The sequence below is a fragment of the Drosophila ficusphila genome, unplaced genomic scaffold, assembly GCF_018152265.1.
Source record: "Drosophila ficusphila isolate 14025-0441.05 unplaced genomic scaffold, ASM1815226v1 contig_412, whole genome shotgun sequence".
In the NCBI taxonomy this organism is placed as follows: domain Eukaryota; kingdom Metazoa; phylum Arthropoda; class Insecta; order Diptera; family Drosophilidae; genus Drosophila; species Drosophila ficusphila.
In genome coordinates this window covers 6,078,134-6,093,008 of record NW_025064326.1, presented here as the reverse complement: position 1 = coordinate 6,093,008, position 14,875 = coordinate 6,078,134, and the positions used below count along the sequence as shown (strand labels likewise).

Genomic DNA, 14,875 nt, shown 5'->3' with positions numbered 1-14,875 from the left:
ATTGTTCGCTCATCTAGTTTAGTTGCGTTCAGTCGCGTGTGCGAAACGCTTCGAGTCGGCGGTCGGTAGTCTGTTGTCGGCGGTTCGTGGCTATATAGCGGGTCTATCATGTGATTCAAATCGGTCCGGCAGCTGAGAAGACAACATCTGTATTCGCGCACGTATCGGCATTGCTATATCGCTATAGCTGTTGACTCACCGCGACCGCTAAACAGTGGGTTCAACTGTTTTCGGGGGCGGTACGATGGCGAAGGCGATGGCTCCTCTACGCGCGCTCCTATCGCTTTTTCTGCTCGTCACGCTGGCCAGCTCAGGTGGGCATCCCATTCCTGCACCTTAAATTATATTCACATTGTTATAAATATCATGAATACAATTCCTTTCCAAATAAATTTAAATTGTAAGAATTGGAAATTCCAAGAAATCAACTATTTCGGTGGTTTTTTCAGTGATTCAGTTTAATTAGGAGAAACTAAAAATTTTATTATTATCAGGAATAAAATTCCATTCCAAATAAGTTAAAATTTGTAAGAATTGAATGTTCCAAGTAATCTACTATTTCGTTGGTTTTTTCAGTGAATCAGTTTAATTAAGAGAAACTAATAATTTTATTATTATCAGGAATAAAATTCCTTTCCAAATAAGTTAAAATTTGTTGTTTGTTTCGTTGGTTTTTTAGCGAATCAGTTGAATTGAGATAAGCTACAAATTGTATTTTAAAAATGTTTTTACACTCTCAACACACATTAATGTCCCACAGCAAACTTAAGTTTTATTCACATCCCATACCAACCAGCTTAAAAATACAATTTGTTCGAAGGACAATATTATCGCCCGTGAACAGTAAATGTTTGTATACAAATTACGTATTAAGATATACACGTTCTGAATACAATTTCGGTCCATTGTTTTCTTCTCTGTGTTTTTTCGCGTTGACACACATATCTACGCATGTCGTCATCAGCTCGGGCCATTACCTGCTACGAATGCGATTCCGTCAATAATCCAGGGTGCGGGGAGCAGTTTGTGGGCGATGACATATCCACGACGGACTGCGAAGTTGTGGCAAGCATACGAGCCCCAGGTGCCCCAACTACCTGCCTCACCAAGTACCATGAGGGCAGTAAGTATATCTATTCGGGAATCTAGGTTAAGAAATACCCCAACCAATTCCTGTTTTTTTGGCAGTGCCTGGAGAAACGCGATTTGTGCGACGAGCATGTTACTTTGGCGACGCCTCGCCAATAAGCATTAACTGCGATGATGGTCCGGATCCGGTGGTGCCCTATATGAACTTCCTGGGATGCGCCCTCTGCGACACGGATCTGTGTAACGCAGCTCCACGAAAAATCACACTATCCTTGGTTGGAGTCCTTTCTGCCCTTGGTTTGCTTATCCTGTTTACCAATTAGGAAAAAATGGAGAGGCGACCATTTTTCAATTTATCATATTACCCAAAATATACTCGAGTATTGTATGTTAAATTGATGTGTACAACTAACTGGATTATTAATACTCGTAGAAAAGTTCGTGGCCTTAACAGTTTATTACAAGTTCCTAAGAATAAAAACCTTGCTAACAAAAAAGAACTTAAAAAGTCAAAAAAAATTTAAATGTCTATCACTCGCATGGCTAAAAACCAACAAAGCTGTATTTTTTTTTTCAATTTTCATTTTATTTGATTTTGTTTCCGTTGTTTTTATACATCCACTAAAATGATTTAACATACATATATCTTTATATAATATAATTATTCTTGTTTGATTTAATATAATTTATTGAATAAAATTTACTCGTCTCCTACTTTATATCCGCGCGTGTGTATGTAAGTATGTGTAACTAGGATTTATAAATTACAAAATATGCATAAATTAAATAAAATAACATTTCAAAATCGATACACACGATCGCCGTTTCAATTTTTAATCAATATACTTGTTGATCGTCAAACACATCTAGATTTACATATATTTCCAGTTTCTTGTATAAATTATTGTATGTAGGTATATAGTCAACACGTTGGTTAATCATTTGTATGGGTGTTAGCTGTGGATAATATTCGTGTCACTTTCTGGGCTACACATAAATAACATTCAAATATAAATATATGGATATTTATCAAGATATCGTATTTAAACTACACATTGAGAACAATTCAGATAGAACACAATTTATGTACAAAAGACTTTGTTTGTTTTTGCTTTACCAAATACTGTCCAAGTTGGCATATTCCCCGGGGAATCTCCGAGAATCCCGCGGGATCAACTGCCTCGTCAATGCCACAAACAATCCTCGCCAAACACGCTCCGAATTAAGCTTAAGCTATCAACAATTCATATTATCGGCGTGTAAGAATTAGTCAACCAAATATAGTAAAACCTATTGTTTCAATGCGATTCACACTCGGAAACAAATAACAAACAGATTTGCTTTTCTCATTATTTCTTTTTTTTTTTTTGTTTTTGCCTTGTATGGATCAACTTGTTCAACTATTTGTAGTTGGGTTATATAATGTTGAGTTCGGTTATATAATGCTGCGTACACATATACATTGAATCATAGTAACAACAACACAGAGAGTTTGTTTAAAACCTAAAAACTATTCATATTTAGTTTGCCGTTCCACTGCTGCTCTTTCCATTCCACAGATTGCAGGTGACATTGGTTTTCATGGAGGTTTTGATCTCTTTTTTTTTGAGTGTGGGATAGGGTTGGGGATTTGTGGAGTACCAGCTCCACAATGTAATGGTTGGAGAGTCCTAACTGCAATCTGTGGCCACTACTGTCCCTACGCCTCAATTTTCGTTGTGGTTCTTCCATTAAGTTGTAACAATTCGCTTGTGTAGTGCAACGATCAATAAGCCAGCGGAATCTACAGTCACTCAAAGGCATATGGGAATTGAGTCTGGGGGAAATTGGAGGAAACACACCATGTTCTTTTTGTTAAACATAAAAATTGACTAGAAAAATGTGCAAAAATTTTGTGTACGTGCAGTTTTTGGGTGGAGGTGAGCAAAGAATTTCGTTGGTATTGAAAATGGAATGGAATCTTAAAATAATTATTGATTGTTCTCCGTTTTTGTTTATGCCTACTTATGTAGCCTTCAACTTGTAATACATTTCTTTGTTTTTCGTTTTCGTTTTTCGCTTTGAGATCAATTGCACATGGGCGAGAGCTGTCCAATTCCTGATCTTTCCCTTTTCTCATTTTGAACTTTGAAGCGACTACAATTTCCGCTGGTTAAGGGCATAAGCTTTATATTAATCAATTGGGGCTATATAACTATGGTATATATCTGTTGTATCTGAGCATATCGTTGGCGGCAGCAGCAGCACTAATCGAAAGATGTTTGGTTTTGCTTTATCATTATATTTTTTGCGACCAAATGGGAGACAACTTTCAGAAACATTCGGTTGTTTTTAATGCAATTTACAAGTTACACTTTCTATACACATAGCAATAATAATATTAATAACATTTATAACGAATTCAGTCAAGTCAGTAAATTTGGTTTACAGAAAGAAAAAATACATATTGTATAAACTAAATGAAATAATAACGCTAATAAACAATAATGAAGTTGCAGCCCAAGTTTTCAGGTGTTGTTTTTCTGCTTTCGATTTTTAAGGAATATTTTTTTTTTGCTGCGGTACATGGCTATAGAAATACGTTTTACATTTAGATGTACACTTTCTAGTATAATTCATTATGTATATGCTTGTATAGATATCATGTATATATATGTAAAGGGGTTATAACAACTAGGGTATTGTAATTTCAAAGCTTTGCGTTTTGAAACATGAACTCACAGAGTATTTCCATTATATAATATATAATTTGTTTTAGTTTTGCATTTCTTTTTTTTCATTAACATTAAACATTAACACGACGACGGCGGCGTTTGCTGCTGCTTGGCCACTTTCGATACATATTTATAAATAAGCTTTTATAAATGTTTACACATTTTCTCATCTTGGTATCATCATCAGCGTCCGCCAATAATGGCGGAAACGAAAGCAATCTGTAGGTGTTTGAGTGGGTGTAGGAAACGCGGGGGGAAGGTCGAGCAGATTGGCTGAGCACTTGATCATCGGCGGGCAATATCGGTCAGACTGAGGATAGGTTTTCTCTTAGATGCCCACGAAGCCGTAAACCTCCAGCACCCGAATCTCAAAGTCGCCCGACGGACACAGCGGTGGATTGTTGAAGGTCTTGCAGCTATCCGTCTTGCCGAACCGTATGTTCTCGTCCATCCAGATGGCCTGACCCTCACTGTTTACAAAAAAAAAGTAATTTAATTAGCAAATAGGAGGGTAAAATTACGAGTATCACAACATACCCTCCTCCAATGGTAATCATCTTGGAGTCGGCCGCCATAAACAGCTCGGAACTGTGTCCCAGATCCTTGTCGCCCTCGATGCCCACCCATGGGTACTTGGCTCGCTCCGGGAACAGGGAGAACAGGAAGGTTTCGCCGGTGCCAAAGTAGGCCTGTCGCTGGCCCTTGTCATCCTTCACGTTCCTTTCAAACCAGCGCGAGGAGCAGTAGGCACCAAATACCTGAAGCAAGAATCAAATAAGTAAATTCAATTCATTTTTGAAATTAAAATAATAAATTAATTTATCAGAGCAATAAAATTTCAGTTACGTTGACCCCTTGACATTCAAGGTAGTGATTTAAGTTATTTATGGAAATCAAGTACTCACCTCATTATTGCACGTCTTGATCATGAGCAGCGTGGGTTCGTGCTGCTCCACCCGGACGTAGAATGTGGTCAATGAGCAGCCGTGCTCCTCGGTGGTGTAGAGCAGCACCGGTTGGTACATTGTTATCCGCACAGGCAGCCAGGACCACAGCGTGAACAGCTATGGGAAAACAAATACGGTTCTTGTTAGCTCTTGTTATCTCAATCGATTGGAGGCTTTAACTCGGCTACAACTACGAGTAAAGGGGTAGCAATTAGCCAATGACAGAACAAAATACGTTGGCGTGGGTAAAGTAGAGTGAAAGAACATGAACTAAAAGGCCAAAAGTCAACGAAAAACAACTAAAAGCCAGGGTTAATTGACATATACATATACGAGGCAACAGCTCTCGATGGAGGCTCAAGACTACAGAGTAAACTACGGCGCAGTTCGGGTCAAACTGTAAGCAACAGCAGCGGCGGCGCGGGAGCAGCGCATCTCAAACTGTGGCTTGGCGGCTCTAAAACTTAAAGCTGGTTCATGGATTAAATTTAGTGTTTATTTTTGCAACTCTTCCAATTTGTAGATGAACTGGAGACTACTAACATTAAATGACTTCAGGACTGTGACACTTTTACATAGACAGAGACTTGCCCAAACATTTTCTAAGACGGCACGGAATGGAGATCTTTGTTTCTTTAATTTTGGATGGGATTTTCGAGGAATGGCATTCACTTTTTTTTTTAATGGAATTACGGAATGAGTGGTAATGGCAAATGGAGTGGGGATAACAGGTTGGAGGGTTTTCAATATGCAATGCAATGCTTACAAATTGTCTATCCGTCCAGGTTTTTATGAAATTCTTTGTGCCCGGCAAACCAAAATGCTATGAAAAGATATAGATGGATATATAGCAAAAAATTATATGCAATATGGCGGATGAGGTCTGGGGGACACATGAAAACGATTAATGGATGCACCGTTTCGTAGATAGATTTGTGCTAGCTGGCTATCCTATGTATATTCTCCGCCCTAAGATATCTGGCAAAACCGAATAGGGTTTTCCGCTTACGATCTCTTAATAAAGAAGACCTATATTAAAATAAAATACTTTTTTTTTTGGTAAATATTGTATTAATAATTTGCCAACACTACTGGATAACTCATGAAAAAAAAAACATGTGGTGGATAAGAACTGGCAAAACAATGATAAAATCAAACAAAAGTCAAAATGTAATTTCTATCAGATTGAAAAAGAATTCTTGGCATTTCATGCAGATTTGTGGCTTCAATGGTTTGCGGAATTAAAACATGAGCCAAAAGCTTTCATTGATAATGGCGTATACGTATTAAGAGTACGATTAAAAGTGTGGCGTGTAGTAGATTCTCGGTGTGGAATGTTGATTGGCTTTTTATTGGAGTGGAGGAGGAGTGGACTTTGGCTTTCACTTACATCTTCGTTCTTACAAGCTTGACTTTTCAGATTGTGTATGGGATAAACGCCCATCGCGCAGGCTCTATGACCGGGCGACTTTTCGCCCTATGGTTTATACATTATCATGACGGATGAAATATTTAACAGTATGCACCCAATGGCGGCAAATGAACCGGTGGAAATGTATTTCATCGATATCGAAAATATGTATACATTGATTGATCAAGCGTACGCAAATTTATATTGTTTTTTTGCAATTATTAGTTTTGTTGTATCGTTAATATTCATTCATTTCGTTGCCAAGGCAGCAAAAAAAGTACAAGAAAAATAGAAATAACGTTTTATATATAGATTTCATATAAGGAGCAATTTCACTTGTGGATTTCTGTTTGTTTATGTATTTTTGTTTGTGAGTATTGGCTTTGCGATATATATATATTTTTTTTTTTTTTTTTTTTGTTACAACAGAAAGCAACGGAAAGGAATAAAAAGCTGTTTTGTGTGGTTATTATAGATGTGGTTATTGTTGAGGCTGTGCTTTTGCTTTGATTGATAAGTAACGGAAAGAAAGTGGCGAGAAGTTAGTTCATTCGGCGAAATAAAAAATGGCAGAGAGATCAAACACAACACAAAAGTCAAGTGGCGGCAGAACGAACACAAAAATCGAGTCGAATCAGTTCTAGGGAGAGAGTTTGGGAATAAACTGGATTTAAACCAACGAGATTCGATCCAGTTCACTCCGAAAATGTACGTTTCGTATATACAGATGACTGCCTTAAATTAAAAATAATAACTCCCTAATTTCATGCTTTCAGAACTCGACTCGAGCAACTCAAGAAATTGAAATTGAACGCAGATTGAACTCATTCAAAGACAGTTTGGAAAGAAAACCAACAAAACAAGCAGAATCAATCGAACATCGGCATTATCAGTATTGTCTTTAATAATAATTTCGTATAGCTTTTCCAGCCTCATACCAAATTGCGACAGCTCTCGGAGTGCAGCTTCTGGTTTTGTTTATTTTTTGGGTGCGTTGTTTCAGAGTTGGAGAAGTTGTGAGAGGAACATAAACAGAAAACGAATAAAAATAAATCAGAGTTTACCATTAGACAGGTTGTTTGTTTGTGGTGCTGTGCTGTGTAAAGTTTCATTTGGGTCATTACTAACTGAATAAATGCCTAACTCGGTTTCTGTTTGTATTCTGTAATCTGTAATCTGTAATCTGTATTATGTATTCTGTATTCTGTATTCTGTATTTTGTATACTGTGTGATGGTGGGTTAGGGGGCGTGTCAATTGGATGAAGGGTTCGTATTTGCACTTACCTCTCGGATGGTCAAGGTGTGCGACATCATTTGGATGTTGACCTGCGACTGACTAGTGGGCAGATTATCACTTGAACGCGATTTGATTAATTGCTTCGAACCGCTGGTGAGCACGGAACGGCTTTTTAGTAGCATTTCAGTCTTGATAAATATTCTAGAAATATACTGGGTACTGCAAGCGATACAAAATCAATTAAAATATGATCTTGAGGTATACAATTTGATGTTTACTTACCTCAGTCCCCTAATACTAAAAGCGGCATGGAGCAGCTTCGCCGGCGACACTGGGATCTTCTTGCAGAACTTGATCAGCGCATTGCCAATGTCGTTTTTAATATTATCCGGACTCCATTCGTTGTTCGACTGGCACTCCTTGTGAAACAGGTTGAGTATGACGAGGGCGACGCGGTAGAGGACCTTGATGCCCTCGTGGAAGTAGCAGTCCATGATCCGCACCAGATGCTGGAAGGGTAGACCCGCTAGAATCCACCAGCACCAGTCCATGAAGATGCGCTCCAGCTTCAGGCCCGGGCAAATACGTTGGAAATACGAAGTTGCACTTTTCTGTTAACCAAAAACTTTCGATTAGCATTTGATCGATGGGTTTGCAGAAGAGTAATTTTATATTTACCGTGTGCTTTTTGGCTATCTGCATCACCGTCTTCCAGGTGACCTCGTGCTGTAGTTTGGTTTGATTGATGAATACCTTCTCCTTGCTGCCCACCAGACCGGCCAAGCAAATGTACGCCTCCTCCTCTGCAAGATAAAAATAAGGTTTATTGTATTAGTTTAAAAACTTGTAGGGTTAATGAAATATTTGATGGAATGTATGCATAGAATTTGAATTAATTTACGAATCAGAATAGGCCTCTATTTATCGCACAACATGTCGTATACGTAATACTCGATATCTAATACGCCCCGTCGCCACTTGCAGGTGAGATTGGATGACAGCTTTCCTAACAATTACCTATTTAATAACAGGCCTAACCTTAGCCACAATTTATGAAGCCCCCTCCCCTCCTCCTCCTTCCGTTCCAGATCCGCTTCCAATTTAATTGTGGAACTGCAGCAGCAGCTCGACTTATGGCTTAGTGCTTATGGCATTTGCGGTGGACGAAAACGAAATCCCAAGGTGGAGCAGCGGGAGGAAGTGGTTTTCTCTACGTGTGAGTGTGTGTTTATGTGTACATACTCATATGTGTGTGTGTAAATGGCCGAGAGCACTGAATTACCGCAATGACGCAGCGCAAATTAAATCGAGAATGCGTTGAACATCCGTCGGTGGGAATGCACTTTGACCACCGCCATTTCCCCCCGATTTCCCCGCCATCGCCCTCTTCAATTTTCCTTAATTAGCTGGCACAATTTTTACCCAACAACCCCGTGAGTGTACAAGTATATGCGTTCTGATTATTTGATTTCTAAATTAGATCGAATTATGCAATGTCGAAGTGTTGGGGCGGCTATAAATACCCTCTCGGAGTTTTGCTCGAGTTGTTTTTCAGACAGTCGTGAGCAAGTCATTAGCGCACCTCAAAATATTTGCCGTGCATTTAAAAATGTAATTGTGTGTAAACATCCACTCCGCCGCCGCCCGATCAATTAGCAATTAGAGTTCAGTTGGGATTGGGCGGAGTGGGCGGACTTTAAATTCAATTTAGATACTACTGAACCGACTTGAACCTTTGCAGGGTGATAAGGAGGAGTCGACGGATTGGCTTGCAGCATTGCAAAGTTTAATTAGTTTCAAACGCCGCGGGGTAAACAAAGGCCTTATCAGTGGATTTCGCCGGCTTATCAGTGGATTACACTGGCCCCAAGCGGTTCGACTTAGTTCCCCCGACTGCTCTTAATGGCATATAGAGAGATTCTGTAAGGGATGTCGTGGGTTGAACTTTATCTGTGCCGGAAAGGCGGCTCGTAAGTGAGCAAACATTTGATAAGTTTATTAAATATTTAAGGGCCTTGCTATTTCTAGAGCGTGACGTACGCCACTCGCTGCAATGGCAATAATCTGCCAGCATTTGCATTCAGCTCGGCACAATATGAATTCAGCTCAAATTTTAATGACCCCTCATCATCGCCATTATCAGTCGAAGCAACGGCAGAAGTAAACAATTTCCAATTGAAATTAATCAAAGAACTGACGATGAGTGCAATTAAAGCTGAGTACAATATAAAGATACAGTTGTAAACTAAATATCGTTTAAAATCTCCGCACGAGCTATATCCACATTTAAATAAAGACAAAGGTCAATTTGCTAACAAGGCAGAACAGTAAGTCAAGTCAAGTCAGTAGACGTCAGAGAGCACGTGCCGAGTTATTTATGAGATGCGAACCCACCAAAAATAGACAAAAGATAGTCTAAACACCCACTAGCGAGATAGAAGAGCCGAAGACTGGAATCCAGCTGCTGCTCTGCTTTAATTAGCTCAACAAACTCAAACATAAACAATGCAAATAGTCCAAGACAAAAACAAAAGCGGAAAGAAGACATACAGCTCACTTAATAAATTTGAATAAAAGCGAAAATAACATTTTAGAATTGCTAATTGGCAGCGGAAAGCAGACGAAGCCATTTAACTGGCTTTGGTAAATCTTTAAATACCCTTACAAGTACATATAGTAAGTAAGCAGAAACTATATAAGTGAAATTATATATTCTCTGTAAAGTTACAAGAGGAGAATATATAGGACAAAGCCCTTGTTACACCTAGGGAACCTTGAAAACCTTCCCCCTTTCGGTTATTTACTTGGCTCATGAATATGAATGAAGAAGGGCGGAGGAATGCAAATTGAAACAGGGGTTATATTCCGATTTTCACTCTCTACCTGACTCAAGACTGACGTCAGATTCTCGGGCCATTAAATCCAAGTACTGGAGACTATTCCATATATTTTAATCTGAATTGTGCGTGCTCGGCATTGCCGAGTATCTGATGTGCTGATGAGCACTCCATATAAAAATCCGGCAAAACAAATATGTAGGCAAAAGGCGACAATGTTTGGGTAGGGCGAAAAAACACAAACAGAACAATGGGGAATCATAATGGCGAATGAAGAATGGAGAACGCAGAACGCAGAACTTAGAAGAATAGAATTGGCAAACAAAGCCATAAAGGAAAGAGTACGCATATGTTCGCATTTGCTTGGGTTTCAGTGAACGTTTTATGTGAATTTTATGCTCACGTGTTGGCATTATTAGCCGAGCCAAATCCAAAGCCAACGAAAACACACAAGATTGTAGAACGAGAAATACGATTTTTAAACAAAGCCTATGTTAATCAACGCAGATACAAAAGTGGAAAAGTGTTCCTACAGACAAAGAACTACCTTAAAATGTGTGTCAGTAAACTAAGAAACCCCAATGAGCCTTGAAATCTTCGCAGTTTTTCTTTATTTTTCCCCGTCTTTTGCTCTGTTTACTTTAAGTGGCTAAAGGCGAAAATCGCAAATTGCAAAAAGAAGACGAATCGAACCGAATCGAATTGCAATGACGTCAACAACGAAATGCAAACAGACCGACATATGCATATGGGCTATCTATATCACTTTAAACATTTGTTTATATGCGACTCTTGAACTTGAAAATGCACACACGAAAAAGGCGCCGAATGAAGAATGTTCAATATTGAAATGTGTTGATTGAACGCAGCGCCCATATTAATTTTGGTTTATTTTAAGTGCCCTTCGTTTTGACACTTTTGGAGATTTTTTGTCTGTTTTATCGCAGCTTGTCTGACAGCATTAAAATTTGCTATAAAACTTTCATTTATAAGTTCCAAGAGTTCTGGAAAGAGTCCGAAAAATCTTTGTACTTATAAAAAAAATAGAAATCTGTTCTTGAAAATAATCGGACTGCAAGCATATTTTGATTAATCGAAAACCAGACAAAATGGAAATACTTTAGCGCCTTGGGCTCTATACCGGAATCGAATAATTCCATTAGTGCCAGACAGACACAAAGGAGGACAAAACCATTTCGCACAGTGTAAACAAACCTTCAGAATGACAGGCCGTCTGACCTCCTCCTCAAAAAAATCAGCTTATCAGCTCCCACAAATAAGCTGTACATATACATTTAAATTCCAAACCGAATCGAGATAATTTGCAATGACTAGGAGATAATGCTCTTTAAGTAAAACCTTTGATAGATCGATAGATTGTATTGTATTGTACTGTCTAAAAATGGAACGTACATAGTTTAGGGCGGGGCATCTACAGTTGATTAGATTACAGGAGATATTACCCATTGCTATTAGAGAGAGGGGTTATCAATAGGTCAGGCACATGACCAGCTGTCAAGTTAATCGGAGGCAGACCTCCAAATCATCGGCTTGCGATTCCCATGATGAACTTCCGAAAAGGATCTCCGAAGGTTGCAATAATATTTTCATCTCGTTTCAGCGAAAATTCGCTCAGTTATTTTCCCATTCATTGAGGGAGCGGAATCAAGCGGATTTTGACTTATTCCCAGTCTACACCTGACTGGATGAAACCGAATTCCGAGTAAACAGTCTATACTGTAAGTCAAATATTCGAGTATGTTATTGTGTCGCCAATAACAACAATGAAATAATGATTAGCTGATAATAAAGTAGTACAGAAAAAATGTTTCAAAACCAACAACAAATGCGGAACTAAAGCAGACAGTTAGACGTTGATCATTTGACTATGGTCAAGTACAGTGGGGTACAGTAGAGCCCCATGAATATAGTTTTAGCTGGAGTGGAGAACAAAATATAATCCAAAAGTTAAGCAGTAGTTTTGCAAATGAGTTTGATATCTTTATCAAAGGTAACCAATATATTTTGAATAGTATTCTAAGGAAATATCTTTCAACATTAGTCGCCTTATAATAACGTTTTTCACTGTATTGACAATACAAAGGAGTAACAAGATTTACATTAGAAATTATTTGGTGGCTCATTGCATGTTGGCCAAATCAATTAGCCAAAAAATCACGATACATCAATTTGCAACCAGCTGCGATACGCGCCGAGAATCCCCGCATATATCACATATAGCTATAGCTATACATATAATATATATAGAGAACATATAATATATGGGGAGTAAATCAAAAGGGGCCTGGAGCGTTGAGCCTTACAATTGTGCCACTTATTTTTGTGTGCTTTGTAGAGAGGCGATAAAAATGACTCGATCAAATATTGACATTCACGTGTGGAGTGGAATGGTGTGGAGATTGGAGGATTGCGGATTGTTGGCACTCCGATAATAACTTACCCGACATGAAATGCAAAAGTATCGATGTAATTGGATACAATACTGGACTGTAGGTAATATCGGGGCAGTCGTAGCCCAGGACATTCACGATCCGATCGGCGACGGCCCGGCCCGTGCTGGTCAAGTGGTACGGCAAACAGTGGGTGGCATCCACGAAGGCGGGCAACATGATCGGCTTCTCCGACAGCTCCGTGGTGCCAAAGACCTGAAATTCAAGGGAAAAACTCATTAAAAATATGCTTCAATTGGAATGGAGAGCATATGGCACCCACCTGGTGGACCATCTCCCAGTAGAAGCCGTCGAGCATTTGCTGCTTGGTCTGGTGCTGGCCACATAACATCGGCCATAGCTGCGATCGGATCGGGGAATTGATGGGCCACGAGTTCTCCCTGAGTATGTTCTTCACGTCACGTTTCTTGCCCTGCTGCAGCAGTTGCTGGATCTCGGTGTAGGAGCGCAGTGCCGGCTCTTTGCCTGCAAACAAAGATAGTGGAGGTACCGATTAGCCATAGGGTTAGATTAAAGGTTCTCCGTGGGAGGAGTGGGTGTTTGTTCAGTAAGTGGGTAGTACACTTAAATTCGAACCCATTTCAGAACTTCCCCTTTAAAACACTTAGCAATACTTTTGATAACCGAAAACAAACTTATAGCCAATCTAAATCACTTTTAGTAATCCTACTCTAAACTATCACTGCAGTTGATAAAGCGATTTAAAGTGCAAACTTATCGGAGGGCTAAAAATACAGCATATGTATTTGATTAGTCTTTAAGCTAATCCCACTTAGGTTAGGTCATTAACTATCCTAATGCCTTGCAGACTGTTTGTCCAAAAACAAACTTAGAGATCTTGAGTGGCCGAGGCTGCCGTTTTCGGAATTTCTGGTACTTCAGCCTGGCAATCATATGACACGATTGTTTTTGCTGTGGCTAATAATGGGGGTTCTTGAGGTTATCATCGCTCTAGAGCCGTTCCAATGGGAGTGCAAAGAACCTTCTACACTATCATCAAAGTCGCGAGGCGCTTTAGACCAACACAGCTCAAGATATAAAAATACTTGTGAACCACCGATAAGTAGGTAAATTTCGTTTGTAAGGCAACGACATTACTCACATGCCACAAGTGGTCAAAATAAAATACTTCAGAAACTGCATCTGATAAAGTGGGACATTGATAAAAAAAATTATATTTACTTATGATGGACACGCCGAAATTATTTTCTTTGGCCTTTGCTCGTTTTTGGTTCTGGCTAGTTTCTTTTAAAAGGCTCTATAAAACAATTTTGTTGACCAATAAAACCAATGACGTGGTTTTGTTTAATGAATTCTTTCGAAAGGTCCACTTAATTGGAGTTAATTTCTGTTTGGCAGCATTCTAGGTAAGCAATGGCCATATCAGAATTTTTTTTATCAATTGTAAGCTCTGTACTTTTCCCAGGAAAATTATTTCAGTTAAACACAGCTAATGTTATCTATAATATTTTGTGTCTGCTTCTGAATAATAGTTTGTGGAATTATTTATTAAATCAGTGAGTGCATTATAAGTGTTGTCTACTAAGTTGACTACTCTCAACTAAGTGCTGATATAACATTTTTAAAATTAATTAATTGATATTAGTTGTATTAAAAAATTGATAACCAAAGTACAAAACTAGCAAGTAAAATAGTTGCGCTTATCAAATAAAGCCGTTTGAAAACAAACACCACCCGCTCTTTTTCCAGCAGATGTGTCAATTAGTTGTCAGCCGTAGATCGACTATCACCTCGGTCAGCTGGTCAACTGCGTATGTAGGACAACCCCAAGACCCCACCGCCCGGCCATCCCCCCCCCCCGCTCCTCCATCCGTAGCTAGCCACCTCAATGCCACATTGAACCTCATCGGGACTGCCATATTGATTAGCTATCGGCGTGGGGGTAATTGATTGCACTGCGGACATGTCTCATTACAGCCAACGACAGCTGATCGATTTTTGCATGCCCCCGCTATCAACGCCAGCTGATAAGGTGGAAATCCAGCGAAATAGCGCCGGGCAGCCCCATATCAATATCGGCCAACAAATCAAAGATACCAAGTTTCGCAGACCCACAGATTTATTTGTTCGCTTTATGGCGAGTTAAAAAGTGTTTAGAATGTCGCTTAAATAAAAATCATTTTGCGTTAGCCCAATAAAAGTTCGGG

At 39.2% G+C, this 14,875-nt stretch overlaps 2 protein-coding genes across 10 annotated transcripts in view; one reads left to right on the top strand and one right to left on the bottom strand.

Moving 5' to 3' along the window:
* Positions 1–18: 18 nt before the first annotated feature.
* On the top strand, positions 19–1,900 carry LOC108089824. The gene is made up of 3 exons (XM_017188237.2): positions 19–314; positions 965–1,123; positions 1,189–1,900. Exons 1-3 carry the CDS (start codon positions 245–247, stop codon positions 1,410–1,412), a joined length of 453 nt encoding a protein of 150 aa, XP_017043726.1. The 5' UTR covers positions 19–244; the 3' UTR covers positions 1,413–1,900.
* LOC108089823 (GTPase-activating protein skywalker) overlaps positions 1,654–14,875 on the bottom strand; it is a 39,748-nt gene continuing 26,526 nt past the window's right edge. For 2 of the 9 annotated variants that reach the window (XM_017188230.2, XM_017188229.2), the window contains exons 3-11: positions 12,970–13,172; positions 12,698–12,902; positions 8,078–8,202; positions 7,682–8,010; positions 7,447–7,618; positions 6,141–6,227; positions 4,709–4,867; positions 4,341–4,561; positions 1,654–4,273 (exon numbers count right to left, since the gene is read on the bottom strand). In XM_017188230.2, coding sequence (XP_017043719.1) covers positions 4,132–4,273; positions 4,341–4,561; positions 4,709–4,867; positions 6,141–6,227; positions 7,447–7,618; positions 7,682–8,010; positions 8,078–8,202; positions 12,698–12,902; positions 12,970–13,172 — 1,643 coding nt within the window. In that variant the 3' untranslated portion in view covers positions 1,654–4,131. Of the gene's footprint in view, positions 4,274–4,340; positions 4,562–4,708; positions 4,868–5,516; positions 5,574–6,140; positions 6,228–7,099; positions 7,130–7,446; positions 7,619–7,681; positions 8,011–8,077; positions 8,203–12,697; positions 12,903–12,969; positions 13,173–14,875 lie in introns of all 9 variants that reach the window. The other 7 variants (XM_017188232.2, XM_017188231.2, XM_017188234.2 and 4 more) reach the window with 4 other exon arrangements.

Excerpts from the sequence above, each read along its gene's own strand:
- LOC108089824 (XM_017188237.2), top strand. The coding sequence starts at position 245 with ATGGCGAAGGCGATGGCTCCTCTACGCGCGCTCCTATCGCTTTTTCTG. Across the intron at positions 315-964 it reads CGTCACGCTGGCCAGCTCAG|CTCGGGCCATTACCTGCTAC; the intron begins GTGGGCATCCCA and ends TGTCGTCATCAG. Across the intron at positions 1,124-1,188 it reads CACCAAGTACCATGAGGGCA|TGCCTGGAGAAACGCGATTT; the intron begins GTAAGTATATCT and ends TTTTTTTGGCAG.